At 41.6% G+C, this 24971-nt stretch overlaps 1 protein-coding gene across 1 annotated transcript in view; it reads right to left on the minus strand.

The window, feature by feature from the left end:
* GABRA2 (gamma-aminobutyric acid type A receptor subunit alpha2) overlaps positions 1 to 18703 on the minus strand; it is a 242586-nt gene extending 223883 nt beyond the window's left edge. The window contains exons 1-3 of the mRNA XM_089657297.1: positions 17637 to 18703; positions 17137 to 17241; positions 14376 to 14491 (exon numbers count right to left, since the gene is read on the minus strand). Coding sequence (XP_089513423.1) covers positions 14376 to 14491; positions 17137 to 17241; positions 17637 to 18304 — 889 coding nt within the window. The 5' untranslated portion in view covers positions 18305 to 18703. The remainder of the gene's footprint in view (positions 1 to 14375; positions 14492 to 17136; positions 17242 to 17636) is intronic.
* Between the last annotated feature and the right edge of the window lie 6268 nt (positions 18704 to 24971).

Raw genomic sequence — 24971 nt, forward strand, 5'->3', positions numbered from 1 at the left:
TGAGAGCAGTGGCAGCCATTGGCTCATGCTGCTGTCATTCAAATCCTGTGAGTAAGGAGTGGAGGCATGTCCAAGCCACACTGTGTGCGTCTATGAACATACACAGCCTGGGTCAGACGTGCGCACACACAGGTGCCCCCTTAGCACACAGCTTGCTGAGGGGGCACCCACAGAAAGAAGTAGCCTGTCACAGCAACTACCACAGAAGATGACAGTTGAAAAAATAAAATCCCATAAATGAACAGTTGAGTCTCACCAGAACTTAAAAAGTTTTGTTAGACTCGCCAAGGTACCCAGTTAAAATCTGTGTTGAGGTTGCTACTCAGCGTGGTTGGCTAGCTTGCACCTACTCCCTCCACTGCTATCCAACTACACTGTAGCATAGAAATTAATACTTAATTAGTTCCAACTGATAGAGCACAGAAGTGAGGGGTCAGTACAGATACCAAGCAAAGAGAGCCAGCAGAGCCCTAGCCTCCCCTGAACACTGGCAGACTGAACATCTGCTTGCCACGCAGCCCATGTCTCCTCTGCTCCCTTCATACTAATCAAACATTGAGTCCAAAACCTTCCACAGCTACTTAAGAGGGGAATACTACAAGTGCACAGTACAAACCAGCAGCTACATTTGTCAGAGAGAGACTAGTGTAGTAGCTTTCTCCTCTCCAGCACAAAAACACAAGCTAGCAGCAACACAAGTTGACAACTTGTCCTCTGGCTTGCTATCTTCTCCATCAACACATTCTTTCTCCCAATCTGACTGCTAATGTGTAGGAGGGATAACAGAAGATCATTTTCAATATTTGGGTATTAATGCTAGCTGTATGAAAAAAGTGTTTTAAATAAATATAGAAATGCACACAACTGTGTTTTAATATTTTCAACTATAACTTTCCCCAGCATCTGGTTCCAGTGCTGAACGTAGGAGCCCGTAGGGTTGATTTACTAAAGGCAAATAGCCTGTGCAATTTGTACATGCAGTTGAACTAATTTACCCCAGAGCTTAGTGAATGTGTTAAAGCTTCTCTTTGTAAAGAATATCCGATCGCAAGGAAAATTGAAAAAAAAACATTTTTGCCTGCATGTGATTGGACGATTGAAATGAGCAGAGCTTCTCCACATTCACCAAGTTCTGGGGAAAATGAGTGCAACAGCACTTGAAGTGCACGGAATATTTGTCTTTAGTAAATTAACCCCTGTTCTTAAGTCCTCATTATCATTACTATTATTATACAGCGGCTGATTTTGGCTTTTTTTGGTGTTTTTTCCTACAGCCAGTAAACTCCCCAGCATGTTATCCTATGTGTCCATGCACACATAGGCTTTCATCAGCGTTTTGTGGCAGGATCATTTTCTGGCTGGAAAAAACCTCAGAACTAGTGGGTTTCAAGAGGAGTTTTTTGTAGCTGTAAGTCCTCATGCACACTGGACGTTTTGATAATGCTATTAACGTTAGCTGTGTAAAGTCACATCAAGAAGGTTAGTTTTTCAGCTTTTTGCGTTTTTGCATTGGCGTTTAGCGGTGTTTTCCCCTGCATTTTTTAACATTTGCGTTTTTTAGTGTTTTTTTACCCCCCAATTGGGGGTCAAAAATAGTCCAAAAACATCAGTTTGTGCCACTTTACGCATTTTACCGCGTTTTTCAGTGTTAGAGCATTTTTACAGCTAAAAAATTCCTCTATAAACCCACTAGTTCTGGGGGTTTTTTCCAGCCAAAAAACATTGATTACAGTCTATGTGTGCATGGACACAAAGGATAACATGCTGGGGGGTTTGCTAGCTGTAGATAAAAAAGTAAAAAACCAAAAACAGCAGCTGTAAAAACGTCAACTGTGCATGAGGACTAAAAATGCTCTAACACTGATAAAAGCTGAAAAATGCTATAAAAACGCGGCTTCTGGAGTTTATGAGCGTTTTTGAGCCTAAAGATGCGTAAAAACTCATGTTTTTATTGCAACATTCTACAGCTAACGCTACTGGCGTTTTTATAATGCCCAGTGTGCATGATGCCTTATCATTGAAAAGTGTTGCTTTCTGTAGCATGCTTGCAATTATTCACCATGAGCTAGTCCAGGCCTTGAAATTTTCACTCACCTGCTCGCATTGGCAAGTGAAAATTATGATGGGAGCGAGTGTGTCCCTAGGGCCGTCTTGCTGGGCAGGCTCGAAACTCAGGGCCGGATCTGTCACTCGCACTGGGAGCCGTCAGACTGCACAATAGTTGAGCAAAGTGAAAGCAAAGGAAGGAGTGTGTGCTGTGCTCTCTGCCTCCCCCTAGAGTGCAGTACCCGGCTCTGTGAGTGAAGGTAACAGAGTACTGCAATTTTTTATAGGGCTGTGTGTGTACATTTGTATGTGTGTATTTGTATGTGTGTATATTTGTGTGTATGTGTGTGTATTTGTATGTGTGTGTGGATAGAATTAGGGGTGTAGGGTCCTAAGGCCAGGCTAGTAGCTCAGGACTTGAAATTTTAAGCACTGAGCTAGTCTACCAGAGACTTCACCTTCCTGTAATCCTCTCGCAGCGGACAGAAGCCTCTAGTCAGAGGAGGACGACTGAGCAAGTAAACACTGTTCCAATCATTATCAGGCAACCTTTTTATATAAATAAAGTAGTGTGACCTGTAGTCATTTTGACTGCAGATCCCAGAACTAATTAAATATTACTTTTTGGGTGGAAAGTGCACTTAGTCCAGAACGTTTGTCTGATTTAGTGTGCTGTCAATCAAAACACGGAATAGTACTATTCCAAAAGACGTAAAACACCCGCCATTTACATCTATATTTACACTTAAATGAACACAATGTAACATAAAAGAAAAAACATCAGGTGAAATCGCTTTCCTTTCCAAGCAAAGAAATAGGCTGTCTTCACAATAGAAAGCAAGACCTGTGCCGCAGGCTCCACAACTGAGAAATAATGATACCCTCAGTGTACAGGATATTTAATGATCCCATGTGTCTGATTTGCCCTTGTCATAATAAAAGTGCAGCAGAGCAAATGTAACCCATTGATAAAGGGATGATTCAGAGATGCAGCAAATGGAAAATATAAAAAAAAGGTCAGATTACCAATTTAAAGATCTAATATACCATAAAAAGGTCACTTTATAATATTAAAACATACTATTAATGGATTAGGTATTGATTAAAAGAAATGCCTTATTATAATCAGATTTATGTGTCAAAGGACCAGATTTACTAACATCAAGCTTACATAACGCCAGCGTGTCTTGGCAGTGTTCACGCACCCTTGCTGCAAAATGATGGTCACTTGCTTGTTCATCGCTACACACATGGATGTGTATTTTGTGGTATGCCGCTTATTATCAGTGATTGATTGATTAGTAAATACAAAATATATATTGTCATACTTTCCAGCCGAAGGAATTATTTAAAAAAAAAAAGTTACAATATGAATATGTTGAAAGCCTTCAAAGTATACCAAATGCACAGCACAGAAGGACCTGCTTAACCACTTGACCCCCCCCCCCCCTTCCTGACCAAGCCATTTTTTGTGATGTGGCTCTGTTACTTTAACTGACAATTGCACAGCCATGCAACACTATACCCAAATGACATTTATGTCCTTTTTTTCCCACAAATAGATCTTTCTTTTGGTGGTATTTGATCACCTCTGCAGTTTGACATTTTTGCGTTATAAACAAAAAAAGACTATAAAACAAATCCAATAAAAAATGTAAAAATCAAATTTCTTCATAAGTTTAGGCCAAAATGTATTCTGCTACATATTTTTGGTAACAAAAAATTTCAATAAGCTTATATTGATTAGTTTGCGCAAAAGTTATAGCGTCTACAAACTATGGGACATATACTGGAATAAAAAATGTTTTTTTTTTATACTAGTAATGGTGGGACTGCGCTATTGCAGCAGACAATTTTATACTGACACTTTGTTGGAGCCAGTGACACTAATACAGTAATCAGTGCTAAAAATATACACTATTAATGACACGGGTTGGGAAGAGGTTAACATCTAGGATGGTGATCAAAGGGTTAAGTGTGTACCTAGCTATGTGCTTGGTGTACACTAGATGGTGCTGGTACAAGAGGAGATGATGGATCCTGTTACCAGCTCTGCAGGGACACACAATCCATCACTTTCTCCTGTCTCAACAGAACTGTGCCATAGGCACAGCTCCTGTTGTGGAAGTTCACAGCAGAAGTGTGCAGCACAGCACCACCTGCTAAATGGCTAAATAGTTAGCACTTCCGCCTGGCAGTACTAGGGTTGTTGATTCAAAACCTGACCACAGCACCACCTGCCTGGAGTTTGCATGTTCTCCCTGTGCCCTGCATTGGTTTCCTCCAGGTACTCTGGTTTCCTCCCACACTCTAAAGACATGCTGGTAGGTTAATTGTCGCCTATCTAAATTGGCCCTAGTATATGAACGTAAGTTAGGGACTTTATATTGTATGCCCCTTGAGGGTTAGGGACTGATGTGAATGTACAATATAAATGTAAAGCTCTGTGTAAATTCACTGTGCTATATAAGTACCTGAAATAAATAACAATAAGTGATCCCCTGTGACGCAGAAGTGCAAAGGTGTGTGTGTGTGTGTGTGTGTGATTTTGCACAGAACAGTTACCCTGTAGAAGTAAAACTGCTATAGGGCGGATGTAAAGTGGTTAAAACAAAAAGGTATCTACATGTCTAACTTCCATCACAAATCTCAGAGCTTGGGAAGCAACAAGAAAGCATAACCAGTCTAGATGTTCTCTAGAACAGTCTTTCCCAACATTTTAACCCCAGAGGAACCCTTAAAATAATTTTCAGGTCTGAAGAATCCCCTGCTTAAGATTATTAGAGAGCCAGATGAAAAAAATATACCTTACAATGACTGGCAGTGAAAGGAATGCCTGCCTTACAGTGTTGGCTAGAATGCCACCCTTACAGACAGCTAAAATGATCATTGGTATCATGGTGCCAGCTCTGCCAAGTGGTGTTGGCCTTTTAACAATTAAGGGAGAAACAATAGGAGGTCAATCAGCCACAGCTAAAGGTACTCCTAGCAATCTCCAGAGGAACCATAGAGTTTGATTGAACCCTGGTTGAGAATGTCTGCTCTAGGATAATAACAATGAACAGTAAATATTTTATATAAATAATCAGATCAAGTTTAATAATACTATAATATAATCTGTACACCCATACACCTAAAAATAAAATACTGCACACTTGATTTAAAGACTAATGACTCTTTACATTGTTTTTAAAGTGTGCAGAGTCTACAGTCTTAAATAACTCCAGGCAGTGATATAAGATGCTTAAGGTAATGCAACTCTGTATTCTTTAATACACTAATAAATGTATTTTATTGAAAGCACCTGAATGGAGTACCTGAATGTGGCTTAGTATTGGTCTTGTACAGTGTGTACAGAAACACATGTAGCCAGCCCTGTGCACTGAATTGCATGGAACACCTGCATTTCTGTTAGTGTTGCTCTCACAATCACTTTACAGCTGAGCTCAGACTGGGAGAGGCAGAAGCATCACAAGGAGCCCATCAGTAATGCTTCAGTGTTCATGAGTTAGAGCCAAGCTTATCAGTATGTAGATTTTATTGCCCAGTAACAGGCTGGAGGAGGTTAAGACTTGCAAGTGTTAAGCAGGGTTGAATGAAACAGCTGACAGATCCCCACATCCACACAAGTGATGTGGATGCAGGGATCTTCCCTGCCACAGCATTATTGTATTCTGACACCAACCCTTACCCCACCCCCACTGTCAGAAAACACAGATCAGTGCAACAGCAATTGGCTGTAAGTGCTGATCAAATGCTGTTTTTTCAGCATGACCATTCAACAACAAAGCAAGTACGATGACTGGCTTCTGTTGAACAGATGAGGTAAACACAGACTGAAATCAGGCCAATCCCTGCGGAACCAGCCAAATTTCAGCACATGTGAACCTGGTTTTACTCAACTGCAGCAAAGGAAAATCTGGTTTCCTTCCTTGCCAGAAACAACTGTGCATTGGGGCAGAGCTGTGTAAATCTCAGAACTAGATGGGCAGAAATATAAATCCTTTGGCAAGTAAAATAGCTACCTAATATGTATTTCACCTATGTATTTAACTTGTTATAAGATTTGCTATTAATGAGGACTCCAGAAAATGTATTAAGCAGAGGGGATGAGTGCAGACTGATGTTAAGTAACAAGGATATTTTTAATAAACTGTCCCATACTCCAATCCTTTGTCCCCCATCAAAGTAATAAATATAACCACAGACATCAGACATTTTTCTACTCAACACTGCCTATAGTTTTGCATTCTGCATTAGAGTTCAGTGTTATTTTTATCTCTGTTCTGATGTTCTGACATGCACCAAAATAATGTCCCACACCGTATTCTTGCATCTCCAGTTCTACTACACCATACAGTAAAGCCGATCATTGGAGTTCCTAGCCACTAATAAAAAGGGTATTCTTTTGCCAACTGTCCATTATTGTGAGAGCCCTTGTCCCACTCATTATAGATGTAAAGGTCTCTTCTCTGCTGACCACCAATGTAAGGGGGGGCCTTCTTCACTGACCTTCGCAGTTGGGGCAATTTTCTACTGGGCATCAGTTTAAGGATGGCCTTCTCCATTGGCTACTAATGTAAAGGGCATTCTTCCTCCAACTGTCGATGTGAAGGGTCCCTAGTTCAAATGACCATAAATGTAAGAAACACTTCTCTGCTGACCACCAATATAAGGGGGTCCTTCTAACTTGACCATTAAATTAAGGAAGCCTTTCTCCACTGACCACCATTGTAAGGGGGCCCTTCCCACCTGGCCTCAGATATCATTGCTTCCCTGACCAACAATGTAAGCAGGGTTTCTCTTCTAACCACCCATTGGAAGGATGTACTACACTTTTCACCGACTGCCTTTTTTCTGGCCAATATTTTTTATTTCTAATTTTATAATATAAATCATTGCTGTTATGATTACAGTTTCCAAGTTACTGATAGCACTAATGTGTCATGCAGTTTAGATATAATAATATTTAGCAGGGGTTCCTTACGACCTGAAAATTAATTTAAGGTTTCCTTCAAAGATAGAAAGTTAGGATAGACTGTACTATAGAATGAACACAGAATATTTAAAACCATGTGCAGTGTTTTAGAAATGCAGCTATGAATGTTCCATTCACTGTGGAAATTCCTAAGAAAACTGACCCCAAAACCATCGGTGAACTAAAACAAAAAACCACCAAGCTCCATAATGTTTCTTTAGTGATTAGTGCCTATTTGTGCTTTATTTAATCATTATTTGTAATTAAAATAATCATGAATGACAGTGGTCTGCCTCTTAATGCACATTGTATCCTATTTATAACTATATGTCAACAAGCCACAATAATCCTTTTCGCTTACTGGCCACAGGCCACACAATAAATAGAGGGAGGTTGCAGCACTTTGGGATTCGCTGTTACAGTTCTAAAACACAACAAATTAAACCCAAGTCCAGCAGCACTATACAACTTGACGATTTTTTGTTTTAACAAATCCACAACTATGGGGGGCCCTGGGGCCTATGGCTTTGCCACTGTTAACTACGAAATCATTCCAAAGGTATAACTTCATATTGCACAGAACACATTGAAAAAATGTTGTGATGGATCAGATGTATTAAATGAAACAAAATGTAAACCCTGTGGCTTTTAGCAGCAATAGGTGAAGGTGCCCATGGCAGTTCCTCTCCTAATGTATTAAAGTGTATATAAACCCCAACAATGAATTTCTCTTATTTGTTATATTTTGTTCTTTTCAATATACCACTGAAAGTGTCTTGTTAGATCTGTTCGATAAGCGAAAAGAAAAAAAACCATTAATCCTGCAAGAAAACCAGTGAACTTGCAAGTTTCTATTAACTATGCCTGTGCATTCTGCAGTATATCTTAAGCCAGAAGAGATAAGCCCTGTGAACTACAGGACACCCTCTATCATCTGGAGATGAGGAGAGGTGCAGGTGTTCCTTAGTCCTAACACACCTTCTGTTCTAGGGTGACAACGCTGCTCCTCCATAGATGAGGTACAGTGAGTGAGCACTGTCACCTTGGGACAGGAAATGTTTTCACAGCAAAATCACCAGGTAAAAATAAAAAACTTGAAAAAAAACTAATGCAGCTACATCATCTAATGACTGGCATACTCCAATATATTACATTTTTGTGCTTGGGTTTAGATATATTTTAACATAGGCAGTGTTGTCATGACTTGCTAAGAGGTTCAAAGGACCACACCACATTTTTCTAATTTTCAGAGGTGAAAAACAGGAACAGATAACCTAGCTAAAATCTTGGTGTTAAAATTAAATGTTACTGTACACTAAAAATCATAATAAAGCAAGCAAAATTAAATCATAGAGCACAAAAATATACAGCCAATAATGTGTGTGTATAGGTATAAATGCGCTATACGTAACTAATCAGTATAAAGTATAAAGCTGTACCCTTTATTTAAAGTACAGTTAAGCTGGTTATACACTAATCAATTTTGTAATGAATGAATGAATATTCATATAAACATTTGTATGAAAATTATTTGTACATACTATGACTGCACAAATGTTGCTCAACAGTGCCAAAAAATGTTTGCCTGCTTTTAACATTTGATTTTGGAATGAATGTAATTTCCCAAACAATGATCACATACATTATTAGAAATAGGTTTGTTTAATGTTTAATTCTCCTCCTTTGAATTTTCTTCCTACTGTGATCCAAACTGAACACTAATTTCACCCCAATAACAATTACAAAATTGAACAAATATTCTTAAAACGAAACATTTTGGAAAAAATTCTACTAGTGTATAACCAGTTTTAGACACCCTAAATGCTTAGATGAAGACCTCTACTCTAAAATAAAGGACAGGGAGGCAGATCTGTGTAGAAATTGTGAGTCCACCAAATGCTGACCCTGCTTCCTCATCCTTCCTCTCAGAGTCGGACAACCTCCCCCCAAGTGACAGTAGATATTGGGGTTGAATTACTAAACGCATGTTTACTTGGAAAAGTGAATGTTCCCTGAGATTAGCAAAAAAGGTGAAGCTCACCTCAATCATCCAATCGTGCTGGCAAACATTCTGTCTTTCTAGGGCCATCACACATGATTGGCATTTAAAAGAGAATACAGGGTATCCTATAAAAATAATTTTCCAAGGAAAAGATACACTTCTAAAGTGAAAAACCGCTCTGCAAAGTAAACGGCCTCTGTTGCTTTAGTACAGCCTTTTTCAACCAGGGTGCCCGGGCACCCTGAGGTGCCTTCAGGTTTCTTCAGGGGTGCCTTGACAAAATGCCTAAATGTTGCCCAAACAATGGATACAAGCCAGCAGGTGGATCAAGCCTGCCTTTTAGTTACACAAAGCCACAGGTTTTCATTGTGCACCATTACAACCTTCTAGCCACTGGTGACATAACAGCCAATGATGTAATCAGTTGAAAAGAAGGACATCGGGCACCAGCACAGCATCCTTGCTTTCCCCTTCCCTGCCCCTCTCTGTAACCATTGGGGTCATACTAGCTGAGTGAGACAGAGAAGCTGAGGGAGAAGAGAAACAATGGAATACTAGTCAGTACTAGTGTGCAAAAATGTATTTGCTTTGGAAGAGTAAATCATCTCTAATGTTGGGTGTCCTACAATGTTGCTGCATTCTGAAAAACTATTTGTTTAGTTATTTTACATTTTGTAATGGGCACCTCAAGATTGCACAGAATTTTAAAGGATGCCTTGACTGAAAAAATGTTGACAAACACTGCCTTAGTATATTAACCCTACAGAGTCAGAGGATACCAGCATTTAGCTAGACCTATATAAGCCAAACAGCTAAAACATCATCTACATAATCCATGCATTTAAAAAGTGGTTAAAACTGCATTACCCTTTTAAAGATATAATGTGCCAATCAGTGAATAATTAAGAATTCCATGATAGCACTCAGCACTCACAGAGCTATCTAATTATTGTTTGTACTTCTCTGTAGTAGATGGTAGGTGGACTGAACCAAGTATGTCATTGGATTATGGTTGTTATCCTAGTGTCATTATACTATATTTAATGAACCCAGACTGCTAATCACTCATTCCATAGGACAGCCTTTCTCAACCAGGGCAACCCTAGAGTCCCTCCACAGATTGCTAGGGTTTTTTTGAGCAATAAGCAATGGTGGACTGACTTCACATCTGATTGATACCTATATAGTTACAGACCCAAATGGGCAGAGCTAGTGGTCTAAGACCAATGGATCCTCTGACCTTTTCTCTTATATAAGTAACAGCTGAAACGTTTGTTCATTTTGGCTGTCTCTAAGGATGGAATTTTTCCAAAAGACCACTAATGTGAGGGGGCTTTTCTTCTCTTACTGGCTACTAATGAAAGGGGCCAAAAAATGATCCACCATGGGTGTCAAAAACTGTGGGAATGCCACATAATTCATTATTTTATTGACTATATCTACAACATCTAACTGATGATGCAAATTTACTGTTAGCTGTAGGTGTATTCATATTTAGCAGTGGTTCCCTGGGGTGTTACTATTATTTCAAGGGTTCCTCGGGGTTAAAGGTTGAGGAAGACTGATCTAGGACTTCAAAACATAAATGGTTTACAACAGCATCTAATAGAATAAATGTCATATCCAATAATCAGGAGTACTCAAAAAACTGATGGCGGAAGCACATTTGGAATCCTGACTCACAGGATTTGCATCCCTAATCTAAGGGAAACAGGTATAAATAGTTGCAAAACTCAGCTACATATAAAAAGAAAAGCTAAGTGGCGACGATGATCACTCTGCAAACTCAAAACACAGCTGTTGTGCTAAAGTCAGAAAGTTCACTAAATTAACCATTAAATTTTTTTTAAAAAAACTGCCACATTATTGTTCAAAGACAGAGCAAGCAAGCTTGTAGAGCGCACAACCTCATCCTCTTGCCATACATTCTATGCTGCACAATCTTGCTTGGTTCTATGTATTCTTGTCATAAAATGACACTAAACTCTGGTTTAAAAAATTATATGCAACGTGAAAACAAAAAGAAAGTGCACCAACCTTGCGCATTACCTCAATAAAAAACTGTGATTTTATTAAAATGAGATATATACTCACAAAGAAAGCAGTATAACAAGCGTATAAAATCCTGAAAGGAACATTGAAGTGCAAGACCAATGCAAGTCACATCAAGAGGGGAGACTCTCAGAGTTCAGCTGGTGCATTTCGAAGGGGGGGAAGAAGAGGAAGAAGGGACCCCCCCTTTGAAAATGCGTCAGCTGAACTCTGAGCGTCTCCCCTCTTGATGTGACTCACACAGGTCTTGCACTTCAATGTTCCTTTCAGGATTTTATACACTTGTTATACTGCTTTGTTTGTGAGTATATACAGTATCTCATTTTAAAAAAAGCACAGTTTTTGTATTGAGTTATTGCGCAAGGTTGGTGCACTTTCTTTTTGTTTTCACTTTGCAGTACTGGTTGGGCTTCCCCAGCCTTGTTAAGAGCTGCACAACCTTTGATCCATTGGTGGATGAACTTCCTTAGTGATCTATCCATCCAACCACCCTTGATCTGGGTCTCTGAGCCCAGGAAGTGTTGTTTCTGTTTCCATTAAACAATTATATGCAACCACTGTATGTATTCTTGAAGTGGCACTATACAATATCCTTATTTTCCTATAATAATCCAAACACATCCACTATTTTATGGCTCTGTGATCTATTTTTTATTAAATTATTTTCTACCGGTCTTTCTTACTCCTTGTAAAGCCCCTCATGGGCTCCTGACCTTCTCATTTTAATTGTAGTTATATACACAGCTCTATGCACACTACAAATCACATAGTCCATAGTTCCTAGTCCAATTCTCCAATTCAGGAGTGAGCAAGAGAGGGTGACTATGTTCACCATGGAGGATCTGGAGGAGGCTGAAAGCAATAGAAGGTATTTTTTAAGTTAAGAGAACATGTGTCACAGCTGCTTCCCCTCTCAGCCCCCTGCTCTGTCCCTGCTCTCTCTGTCGTCCCTCACCCTTTCCCTAAGACCCCCCTGCTCTCTTTGAAGCAGAACCTCAGGATGAGAGGTGCGGGGGGAGGTGCCCCGCTCACCTCCTGCAGACATGAAAGGCATTCCTAGGACAGGTTGGAGCCAACTCGAGCCCTGACACCCGAAGCGCGTGTATGGGAGGCTCCCGCACTTGCAGATGTCCTTGGACAAAGGCCGCGTTCACAGAGGCGCGGCCCCTGCCCAAGGGGCATGCCTCGTTGCCGGGCAACAGGGCATGCCAGCTCCAGCCCATCCAGGTTGCCTAGGCAACTAGTGAGCGTCCGGCATGAGTTTAAGAAGCTGATGCCGGGCGCTCCCATGAGAATTCACCCCTGTGCAGCCACTGAAGGAGCCCGAGCTTTGGCAGGGACCTTCGTGGCCAGACTCTGCAGAGACCCAAGCCTGCCTAGGACCCCCCTCAGAGCAGGGGAAGACTGCCTGCTAGCCACCAGAGATCCTTGAGTACATGCTCTCTCCCTGCTTCACTTGAACTTTTCCTGTGCTGACCCCACACTACCCCCCTGTTGGATTACAATTGCTACAGAGACTCACACCACCCCCCTGTTGGATTACAGTTGCTACAGAGACTCTTTCTTGGCTCTCGGTGTTGGACTTTAAGTGTGTTGGTCCCTACTTGTCGCCCTTTACTGGCGTATTCGCCCTCCCTGCGAACTCCCTGATTCAGTGACTGTCATCTGTTTGCCTCAATAAAGCTTTGTGCATTTGCCATCTACTCTGTGTGTCCTGTCCTGTCTACCCTCCGTCACAACATGCATTAATATTTTTTTTTTTTTAAACCAGAGTTTACTGTCACTTTAACTCAGACAAGTACCTTCTATTATTCCCAGCCTCCTCTAAATCTACATATTCCTTTTTTTGCTGATTCGGCTTCCTGGTACATGACAGCTACGTTCACACTCCATGGTCACAATGCATGTAGGGTAGGAGCCACCCTCTCTTGCTCACTCCTGAGATGGACTAGGGGCTAAGGATGGACTATAGGATCTAAGAGTTATTACTAAACTTTTTGGTACAGATGCAGCACATATCACCTATCACAAGTTCGAACTGAGAGTGGCTAACACTGAATTATAATATTTGCTGTTAAATTATGGAAACCATGGGGACGATTCAGTATGGCATTCACAACACATTTCTAGTGATGTGGATGTAGTTGGAAGCCTTGTGCCAATTTCATGAAACTGGTGTGACATTTTATTGTTGGTACTGATGTGTGCAACTTTGTGTCACTTTTACTGCCTGTCACTATTGCTTTGACAAACTTATAAAGAAATATCATCATAGGAGTGATAAGAAAAGTGGAGGTAAAGAAGACCTCTTCTATCATGGAGTAAAGTGTTGTGTGTAAGCATTGGTGGTTGTTCTGGTGACATATTTTCCATTCTGTGAATAAGCATTGTGTCGCAAACAAAATCCTGTCTGAGACATTTCTATTTCTGATTTATGTACACTTTACTGACACCTACATAAATCTGTCGCAAGTTGCGCCACACCACCACTAGACATATATCTAATAAGCATCTACAACACTCTATGAATTTCAATGCTATTGAATGTGTAACACTGTTGGTTATTATGTAAAAGTATTTTATATAATTTTTTTAGATCTGTTGGTCATTTGTTCATTGTTTCATAGATGTAATGGGTTGGGATTTACTAAAACTGGTACACACAGAATCTGGTGCAGCTGTGCATAGTGACCAATCAGATTCTAGGTTTTATTGTCAAAATATAATTGAACAAGCTGAAGTTAGAAGCAGATTGGTCACTATGCACAGCTGCACCAGATTCTGTGTGTACCTATTTTAGTAAATCTCTCCCATTGGTTGTTCTAATGCTGTATCTTTCTAATATTATCAGTTTATGTTAATATTAAACAGTATTTTACTATTTAAAATATATGTGTGGAACACTTTATGAAGATAATCAATATATTGTACACCTCTTGTTAATATTGTTACTTTTATAGACTGAATAGTAGTTTGAAAAATGTTACATTATAAACTGTATGTTGTAATAATGACAGTTAATATGTCAGTTGTGTTTACTGGATAACTAAAGAGGAAATACTGAAACTCAAACAATTTTTTTTACTTTTCAAAAGAAACATTGCAAAGAGCCTTCACTTCTAAAGAACTGCAATTTCCAGAAATTCTTGGAATACAGATGCAAAAACTGAACATTAACTGTGCTCAAGTATTAGCCAACCCTGTACAATTATTGCTGGAACAACAATTTAAATTGTACTACTTCATTTTCACATGAGTTCCATGATTTCATAAGTAACTCTATTATAGAAACATTACCTCCTAATCCCGGCCTGAGACGATTATCATACCCATCCAGAAGTCTGTCTAGAATTCTTGTGAAGATGGTTATGTTATTTTTTGCATCATCATCCACGCTGTCTGCAAGGACTTGCCTAGATAAAAATAATTTCAGAGTTAAGCTTTACTAATATATTTAAAATTTGTGTGTAAGTAGGTAGCAAGAATGGCATTCAATATAACTAATCACCATTACAACACAGTATGAATTGTCTGCCAGTTGATCATTTTGGTAAGTTACTAAGGCTTAGAGGCTGACTTACTAAGAAGTCATTTTGTTTTCACTCAGCTGTACCACTGAAGCTGTAGGCACTCCAAACCCCCAATTATGTGCAGAGGAGGATACTATTTATTTAATGCCCCCGCACATGACTGGGTGTTTGACGTGAACACAGCTTTGCTTGGTTAAGTGAAAAAAAAATTCTACTTTTGAACATGACCCCATTGATGTGTAAGGAAAAGCTGCACATATGGCTGCAATAATAACATAACATCTTCTTTGGTAAATGGCTCCCTAGCGGTACCTGGACCCAAAGCAGTAGGATAATGGATACATCAAACAAGAATGTTCTAGCTCTTGATGTCCACTAAAAGTGTAACTTAAAACTCCACCAAGATAGGAAAGAATAGGAAAGAACCCAGCCAACGGCCATTTCACACAACTGGACGTGCTTTGTCAGTGTGGTGGGACGTGTTTATTCTGCCTTTCCCTATCTTGTTTTATTCTGACAGCTACAGAACAAAGCAGAGCAACATTAGCGGAAGCCAAGTGTTTGATCACACTTTGTTGGTTTATTTGCTAAAACTTATAATGTTTGTTGACAGTAACAGAATTATTTTTAAATGGGGATAATTATGCAAAGGATTCATTTAAAACAAAGTATCAAAGTCTGACAATATCCAACTTTTGGCTAAACAAATATAACCTTCTAAAGGCATATATGTTTGGAAAATAATTTTATAAACTTGTATTGTAAATTTATATTGTAAAAATACACACTTTATTAATACACACAAAATCACAATTTAGTTATTAAACTAAATATTTATTATATATAATTGCTATATATATTTAGGATATTAATAATGACAACCCAATACCTGCAATTAAGTCAAACAGCCAACCAGACCAAGTACTGAAGATCTTTTTTTCAGGTCCTTAAACGCTAATTGGCTGCTTAAATCAAAACAAGTTTTTCACAAGGTGTAAGACTTTCCCTCTTTATATTATCCCCTATTTTAAAATAGATACCAATTACATATTTACAAATTCTGTATCATGAAACAGTATATAATCTAAATTGATACATAGCTATGTTTAAATATACTCCCTACCTTTAAAGAAATACAATTATTAATCCTAATATTTAAAAAATGTTTCATTGTCAAAAAATAAGTATTAGAAATGTATTTGTTACAATGTTTAGCCTTCTAAAGTCACACTGTCCTTCTTTAGCTCAAACTACAGAAACTACTAAAACTATTTTTGAATACTAAATTATTAAAAGGACATCATTGATGTCCAACAAATATTCATTCTGAGTTCTAGAGTTTCGTTGCTAAAAGTCAGAACTCTTATGAGAAAATATGGAGACTTGGAATCTCTTGCGATCACAAATACCAATACATAGATGACATCCATTATATATATATGCATTATCAATACACCACACAGTGATAAGAATGTGTGAATATTTCCTAGGACACCAACATGCATTCATTAATACTTTGCTTATGGTTTTAAAATGACATTTACATTTTAATTCTAGCAATGTATTTTCATACAAATGGAGGCATATAAACCTGTATGCTGGTAGTTATACAAATAATGCATTAAAATGTTTCAGCATGTCACAAGATCTAGTCCTTTTATTACATACAAATGCAAATATTAGCAAATGTACATAGCTGCACAAAGGAACTGATGATATAATATATAAAAATAGAAACTGCATTTTATTCTTTCTTCCTTGAGGACAGCTCTGTCATATTAAGAACTGCACAATACATAGCGTCTGCAAAGCAGCGGTTTGATTACCCCTTTTGCTGAGCAGACAAATGGAACATCAGGATAAATATAAGTTGTAAAGAACACTCGCTATGTATTTATGTTGCCATTATGAAACAAGAAAACAATCAGACACAAACTTGACTAATAAAGCTCCCACTGTTTTATTGAGAGAGAGCCTGGCATTGTATACTAGCTCCATCTAGAGGATACGAGAATCCTCAGAGCTTCATGACTACACTTTTCTAGGGACAAGACAATGTCCAACAAATGGAAAGGCATCAACATGTCAGCAGCAACTCCTCACCGTACCAGCAGTTTTGGCTTTTGCCATGCCTCTTCTTTCAATGCCTTCAATAATAGCACTATAGGGTTAAATACAATATTCTCATTGGCTTCATGGACTCTCTCTGTACTTTTTAAACATTGCCTGCCACTGGCGCTTATGTCAGATAAAGTGATTTGATTTGTGAGCATAATTAACCCATGGCTGCCTCCACCAGATAAGAGCTATGGGGCACTGGAACCATCAGCAGCTCCCTTTATCTGAATGAATGTGACTTTTACAGTGCATGCATTTGGCTCCAGTTAGCTCATGGTTTGTATGGATCATTGTCAGACAGGCTTTAATTAAAATAGCAAAACATGCCCAGTGCTGTGTGACAGCTGACAGAAGAGCCATGTAGAAAGTCCATGCATGGTATATAAAGGTGAAGAAGATAAGGAGCTCACCTTGTTGACAGCCACATGAGTAGGGTGAGGAGCATGACTAGGTTCCTCCTATGGAAGGGTAGCCTGCTTTCCATAGTGGCTCCAGTGGGGTCTTTACATAAGAACCTGAGAAAGAGAACAAAATGAGATTATTGGGATGCAGCTAGAAGAGACAAGATCGCCAAGCACCAGCAGAGCCATGAACTTCCAGGTGACCATGCATGGTCCAGGAGGACTGGTGGAAAGTCCATAAGGACTCCAGTGAGAGCTTCTTCTACCTGGACTCCTCTCTGCCACAATGCCATGTGCTGGAGTGACTAGCCCACTTGTCAACACTCTACACATGGACTCTACACCAGCACCAGGGACCACAGGGACTGCTCAGCACCAGGGATGGATGTGTAGAGCAGATCGCCGGGCTCAGTGGGAGAGCCGAGCCAGGCTGGAGCTGTGCCACCTTCTCAAGTTGTCCTAGGCATGGGCAGAGGCAGCATCGGGGCTCCCCGGGAATTGGTGTCTACCTGGCTGCGGCTGCGGGCACGGTGCGGAGGATGCCGGAGGTGCAGAGCGGCTGCAGCAGAGAGAGGCTCGCTGAGAACAGATCCTGGCTGCTCTGAATGGAGGAGGGTCTCTCTGTCTCCCAGCCGGGGGCGAGCTGATGTTTGCTTGGTGCCCGCGCTGGAGTGGTAGCGGGGGCGCGCCTGGCTCTGGGAGTTCCCTCTCCGTACACAGAGGAGAGACGAGGATGGATTGGCTGCGGAGCTCCCGATCTAATGCCGGGGACACATTGGCCGGGGATGTGTGCCAATGTGACACGAGCCAGCCTGGCCCCCGGATCTCCGTCCTTACACCTCCGACATCTGCAGCGCCATAGAGCCGGGGCGCCTGCGCCGTCATCCAGCCATGCAGCAGCAGCATCCCTGCACAGCACTGTCACTGCTCCACACTCTGCCTCCATCCTCCATGCATCCATCCACACTCTGCCTCCGTGCATCCATCCACACACTGCCTCCATCCTCCATGCATCCATCCACACTCTGCCTCCATGCATCCATCCACACTCTGCCTCCATCCTCCATGCATCCATCCACACTCTGCCTCCGTCCTCCATGCATCCATCCACACTCTGCCTACATCCACACTCTGCCTCCATGCATCCATCCACACTCTGCCTCCGTCCTCCATGCATCCATCCACACTCTGCCTACATCCTCCATGCATCCATCCACACTCTGCCTCCATCCTACATGCATCCATCCACACTTTGCCTCCATCCTCCAGTCCTCCATGCAGCCATCCACACTTTGCCTCCATCCTCCATGCATCCATCCACACTCTGCATCCATCCATATTGTGCCTCCATCCTCCATGCATCCATCCACACTCTGCCTTCATGCTCCATGCATCCATCCACACTCTGCCTCCATCCTCCATGCATCCATCCACGCTCTGCTTCCATCCTCCATGCATCCATCCACACTCTGCCTCCATGCAGCCATCCACACTCTGCCTCCATCCTCCATGCAGCCACCCACACTCTGCTGCTATCCTCCATGCGGCCATCCACACTTTGCCTCCATCCTCCATGCATCCATCCACACTCTGCCCCATCCTAGATGCATCCATCCACACTCTGCCCCCATCCTCCATGCATCCATCACACACTCTGCCTCCATCCATCCATTAACACTCTGCCTCCATCCTCCATGCATCCATCCACACTTTGCCTCCATCCTCCATGTATCCATCTCACACTCTGTCCCGTTCCTCCATGCATCCATCCACACTCTGCCCCCATCCTCCATGCATCCATCCACAGTCTGCCTCCATCCTCTATGTATTCACATCACACTCTGCCTCCATCCTCCATGCATCCATCCCACACTCTGCCACCATCCTCTATGCATCCATCCCACACTCTGCCGCCATCCTCCATGCATCCATCCCACACTTTGTCTCTATCCTCCATGCATCCATCCACACTCTGCCCCCATCCTCCATGCATCCATCCAGTCTGCCTCCATCCTCCATGTATTCACATCACACTCTGCCTCCATCCTCCATGCATCCATCCCACACTCTGCCACCATCCTCTATGCATCCATCCCACACTCTGCCTCCATCCTCCATACATCCACACTCTGCTGCCATCCTCCATGCATCCATCCACACTCTGCCTCCATGCATCCATCCCACACTCTGCCTCCACCCTCCATGCATCCATCCACACTCTGCCACCATCCTCCATGCTTCCATCCCACACTCTGCCGCCATCCTTCATGAATCCATCCACACTCTGCTGCCATCCTCCATGCATCCATCCCACACTCTGCCTCTATCATCCATGCATCCATCTCACACTCTGCCTCCATCCTCCATGCATCCACTTCACACTCTGCCCCCATCCTCCATGCATCCATTCCACACTCTGCCTCCATACCCTATGCATCCATCTCCCATTCTGCCTCCATCCTCCATGCATCCACCCTACACTCTGCCTATATCCTCCATGCATCCATACCACACTCTGCCTCCATCCTCAATGCATCCTTCTCACACTCTGCCTCCATGCATCCATCCCACACTTTGCCTCCATGCATCCATCACACATTCTGCTTCCATCCTCCATGCATCCATCTGCACTCTGCTTCCATCCTCCATGCATCCATCTACACTCTGCCTCCATCCTCCATGCATCCATCCACACTCTGCCTCCATCCTCCATGCATCCATCTACACTCTGCCTCCATCCTCCATGCATCCAGCCCACACTTTAACATCAGCCTCTATACATTTATCACACACTATGCCTTCATCCTCCATGCATTCATCCCACACTATGCCTCCATCCTCCATGCATTCATCCCACACTATGCCTCCATCCTCCATGCATTCATCCCACACTCTGCCATCAGTCTCCATGCAATCACCCCATACTCTGCCATCAGCCTCCATCCTCCATGCATTCATCCCACACTCTGACATCAGCTTCTATGCAATCATCCCATACTCTGCCATCAGCCTCCATCCTCCATGCATTCATCCAAGACTCTGCCATCAACCTCCATGCAGCCATCCCAGACTCTGCCATCAGCCTGCATTCTCCATGCATTTATCCTACACTCTGTCAAGAGCCTCCATGCAATCATCACAGGCTCTGCCATCAGACTGCATCCTCCATGCATTCATCCCAGACTCTGCCATCATCCTCCATCCTCCATGCATTCATTCCAGACACTGCCATCATGGTGATCCTGCCTTTTCCATGCATTTATTTCAGACATTGCCATCATCCTCGGCTCCTGCCTCCTTTATGCTCTGGTTCCAGACATTACCTTGATCCTGATCACTTTCTCCTGCATCCTCTATGCACTGATTGTAAACATTGTCATGATGCTGAAGCTGGACCTCTGCTCCTGACTTCTTATTCTTCTACTTATTGCAATCATGATGCTGCTGAACCCCTTCGCCTAACTCTTCTATACATTGTCATGATGCTGATGAACTTCTTCACTTGCCTCCTGAATGCATTCACTCCTCCATAGACTATAATGCTGCTGAACCCCTGCACCTGCATCCTCCATGCAGTGACTGCTCCATATACCATGATGCTGGTGAACCCCTACACCTGTCCTCTCCATGTACTGACTCCTCCATAGACTATGATGCTGCTGAACCCCTGCACCTGCCTCCTCCATGCACTGACTCCATATACCATGATACTGCTGTTGCTGAACCCCTGCACCAGCCTCCTCCATGCACTGACTGCTCCATATACCATGATGCTGATGAACCCCTGCACCTGCCTCCTCCATGCACTGACTCCATATACCATGATACTGCTGTTGCTGAACCCTTACACCAGCCTCCTCCGTTCACTGACTCCTCCATATACCATGATGCTTCTGAACCCCTGCACCTGCCTCCTCCATGCACTGACTCCTCCATATACCATGATGCTTCTGAACCCCTGCACCTGCCTCCGTCATGCACTGACTCCTCCATATACCATGATGCTTCTGAACCCCTGCACCTGCCTCCTCCATGCACTGACTCATCCATATACCATAATGCTGCTGTTGTTGAACCCCTGCACCTGGCTTCTCCATGCACTGACTCCTCCATATACCATGATGCTGGTACTTAATCCCTGCACATGCCTCCCCCATGCAATGACTCCACCATACATTGCCATGCTACTGAACCCCTGCACTTGCATTCCTCCAAGCACTGCCATGATACTGCTGTTGAACTCCTAAACCTGCCCCCTCCATGCATTCCCAGACAAGAAGATTCCTGCTTCAGCAGATGCACCCTACTTCATCTCTCACCTAGCTCCATTACATTTCCATACCTGCCTGCAGAATGGGAAGCTCACTTTCTGCAGCATAACTTTTTTTGTTTACCTATACAGCTTTGCCAAGTGATGGACAATTATTACTAGTACAGCCAAGAGTTATGCAATTCCACATTGCTGATATGTGACTTCTGGCAATGTGCACACAGTGGGCTTGTGCTGCATAAAGAGGAGCCATTAAGGGCAATGAAATAAAGATTGCAGACCCCAAAAGACTAGTAAATATATGAATGGGAGTGTATTTCCAATAACATGAAGATAGTGGAAGGATGTGGTATCTGGCACCATGCCCTCTGGTGGGGGAAACACACTTGGGATTTGGATAGGAGTGGATGGCTGAGACTTTTCTTCTACAAAGCTTTTTGTTTGTTTGTTTGTTTGTTTGTTTTAGGAATGACAGTGTAGTTTATAAAGTATCTTTCTCACACGTTTTTGATATCATTTTGGAGTGTTGCATAATGATTATTTGTTGTTTAAAATTATTATTATTATTTTTAAATATTATTATTATTTCATATTATTGATATTATTACCCACTGTATATTAGTTGATGATTAACAGCTATTCATAGTCAGGAAAGTGAGCTTAGTTATAAAATAATGTCTTTTTCACCCTTTTTGGGTTTTGCATAATTAGTATGAATTATTATAATCTAGTAATTGTGCTATCAAAAACACAGTATAGTAATAGGTCATTACCTATTCTCCATAGTCAGCCAAGAAAGCTTAGTTTAAAAAAACACCTTTTTCAAGATTTTTGGGTTTGTCATACTTTTTATTATTATATTACATTCATTGCAATACCTCTATGGTGATGGTTATTTACCTCTTCTCTATAGTCAGTCATTACAAATTTCTGACCACATAATACGATACAATTAAATATATTTTGTTATGCTCAACATCCTTTATCTCTTAATATTATCAGTTCATATACCCTTAACCTGAATTTGAACCTTGCTTATGCAGTGATCCTATACTACTAAAACATATTTAATCTCCCTCTCTAGAGCAGCATAACACACAGCCTATTTGTGAATTGCACTCACCCTTCCACCTCTCCTCTAGAGTCTCACATTCACTGTATCATCAACATGCAGTCAGTACCTGTGTGTCTAGGATTCATTCTGATTGACTCCCTACAGACACTCTGCGGATGTAAAATATTAGCAAGATAAAGGTTAGCTGAGAAATATCAGTCTTATGACAGAAGAGGGTTCACAATCTCTGCAATAAGCACTAGATGTTATTCCTGTCGTATAAAACAGTGATAGAAATTTTAGAAAATTGTTATTATGCTGAATGATTATATAACAAAAAAAAACTGCATATATGTGTACACAGACAGTGTACACAGACAGAGCAAAGAGTATGTGGTTACCATTGCAATGTAGAAGCAGTGCTTCGTACAATGTGACGATGAAGACCTCATGGTGAATGAGAGGTTGGATTGTCATACATGTGAGCTGCTAAATCGGACAGTCGTTTTGAATTCTGGTTGTGTATCCCAATATACTGTGCTTTCCATTTGGCACCAATATTTTCAGATATATTAAGAGCTGTACTCGTACATTTGTACGTAGGATCAAAACTGGAAACCAATCAGGCTCTGCTGCATTCACATGTACTGACACCAAACAAAGCAGGGGTTTGGCCTCATCAGTGGACTGCTTTTGCTTCATTGTCAAACTGCCATGCAAATGATTTGTTTTGTCTAGTGTTGTAGGCCAGTTATTCTCAACCATTGTCATCCCCAGCCTTTCCATCTTCCCAGGCCTCCAACCTGCTGAAGATCCCCCTAACCTACCATGGTGCCTTTTAGCTGCCATAGTGCCTCTAACCTTATAATTGCTCACAGTGTCCCTAGGCACCCTGAGAGCCCTCAGCCCCCACAGATCCCCCTAACCTCCAACAGTACCCTCCAGCCCTGTCCACAATGCCCCCACCCAGTGTCCTACAGTGATTTGTAAAGCGCTTAGCCTCTTGGAGAGAACCCAGCCACCTCCAGAAATTCATCACTGACAGGACTGCAGCAGAGTTTCCTAAACCCTTCAGAATTACCATCCCCGCACAGTGACACTCAACTCCATCTAGAGCCCTCAAGCATTTCAGTAAATATTTTCCATTCCCATACTTTTTTTGAGTGTAAACCTTTTTAAACTGTTGGGGCATGGAGGGTTTTAGAAGAATTTACCGAGCCCTAGACTCAATATGGTTGAGAGCCACTGGTCTAGTCCATATTGGATTGATGCAGCAATGAATGTCTAAAAGCTGGCTGTAATATGTGGCAGGGATGCTTGGAACCCAAGACTAGGTAAACAGAAGAAAGCCTTTATATTTAAAATGTTTTGAAGCGCCACAAATCAACATAAACAAAAGTGCAGCTATCAGTCCAGTACCCCCTCGGGTAAAAAGTCTTTATATGCCAGCAACAGCGCACTACTTCGTACTCCAATCTTCCTGTCTTTTCATCAAGATCTCTTTAGACAGAATGTGTTGTGTATGATAGAATATTTTTCTCTCATGTAATCTTCCAGTGTACTGATCCAAATCTCCAAAAGAAAAAAACTAATATAGTGTAGTATTTCCTACACAAATGTGCTACATGTGCACCTCTGTGCAATATATAAAGTGCAATATATAGAAGGTGTACACCACTCCAATGTAATAATGTAAAATTGCACTTACATATATTTGAGGTAGAAACAGCTTGATTCTATCAATCTCCAAAATGGCCGACGTGGCACTTCTGGTTGCGTCTGATGTCACATCCTGCTGGCGCGTTTCGTCATTCAATCAACTTCCTCATAGGCATTGCCTAAATTGGAATTTTAAGCAATACTGCACTATGGGGGTATGTTTATATTTCATGCTCACTGAGAATTTATGAAGAAGCGAGAAGGAGATTGAGCACATTGATTATATGATTTTGAAAAGGCTATTCACAGGACATGCAGGGTAAGGTGCATGCCTGAAGGGGAAGGGATTGAGCACGTTTGTTTGGCTTTGCATACAGGTGGTGGATGCAGGATGGACACACGTGTATTGTGGATTATACTCACAGTATAAGAGTGAAATGCACATTTTTACCCTAAGAGGGTAAGAGTATTTAGGGCAAGAGTGGTGTACACCTTCTATATATTGCACTTTATATATTGCACACAGGTGTACATGTAACACATTTGTATAAGAAATACTACACTATATTAGATTTTTTCTTTTGGAGGTATGGATCAGTACACCTGGAAGATCACATGAGAGAGATTCTATGGTACACAACGCATTCTGCCCAAAAAGATGAGAAGACAGTGAGATTGGAGTACGAAGCAGTGCGCTGTTGCTGGCATATAAAGAAGAAAGCCTTTAACAGGCAAAACAGTTCTTATGTATTAACCTGCAACATTTCTAACTTTGTATTTAGCTGTAGAACACACTTTTGCATTCTTTGCCTTGTGACATTTTAAGTTCAGCCACAACCGTAATTTCAGTTATCACTGCAG

This window comes from Staurois parvus, unplaced genomic scaffold, assembly GCF_062004578.1.
Source record: "Staurois parvus isolate SC_StPar_1 unplaced genomic scaffold, SC_StPar_1.0 ptg000980l, whole genome shotgun sequence".
NCBI classification, from domain to species: domain Eukaryota; kingdom Metazoa; phylum Chordata; class Amphibia; order Anura; family Ranidae; genus Staurois; species Staurois parvus.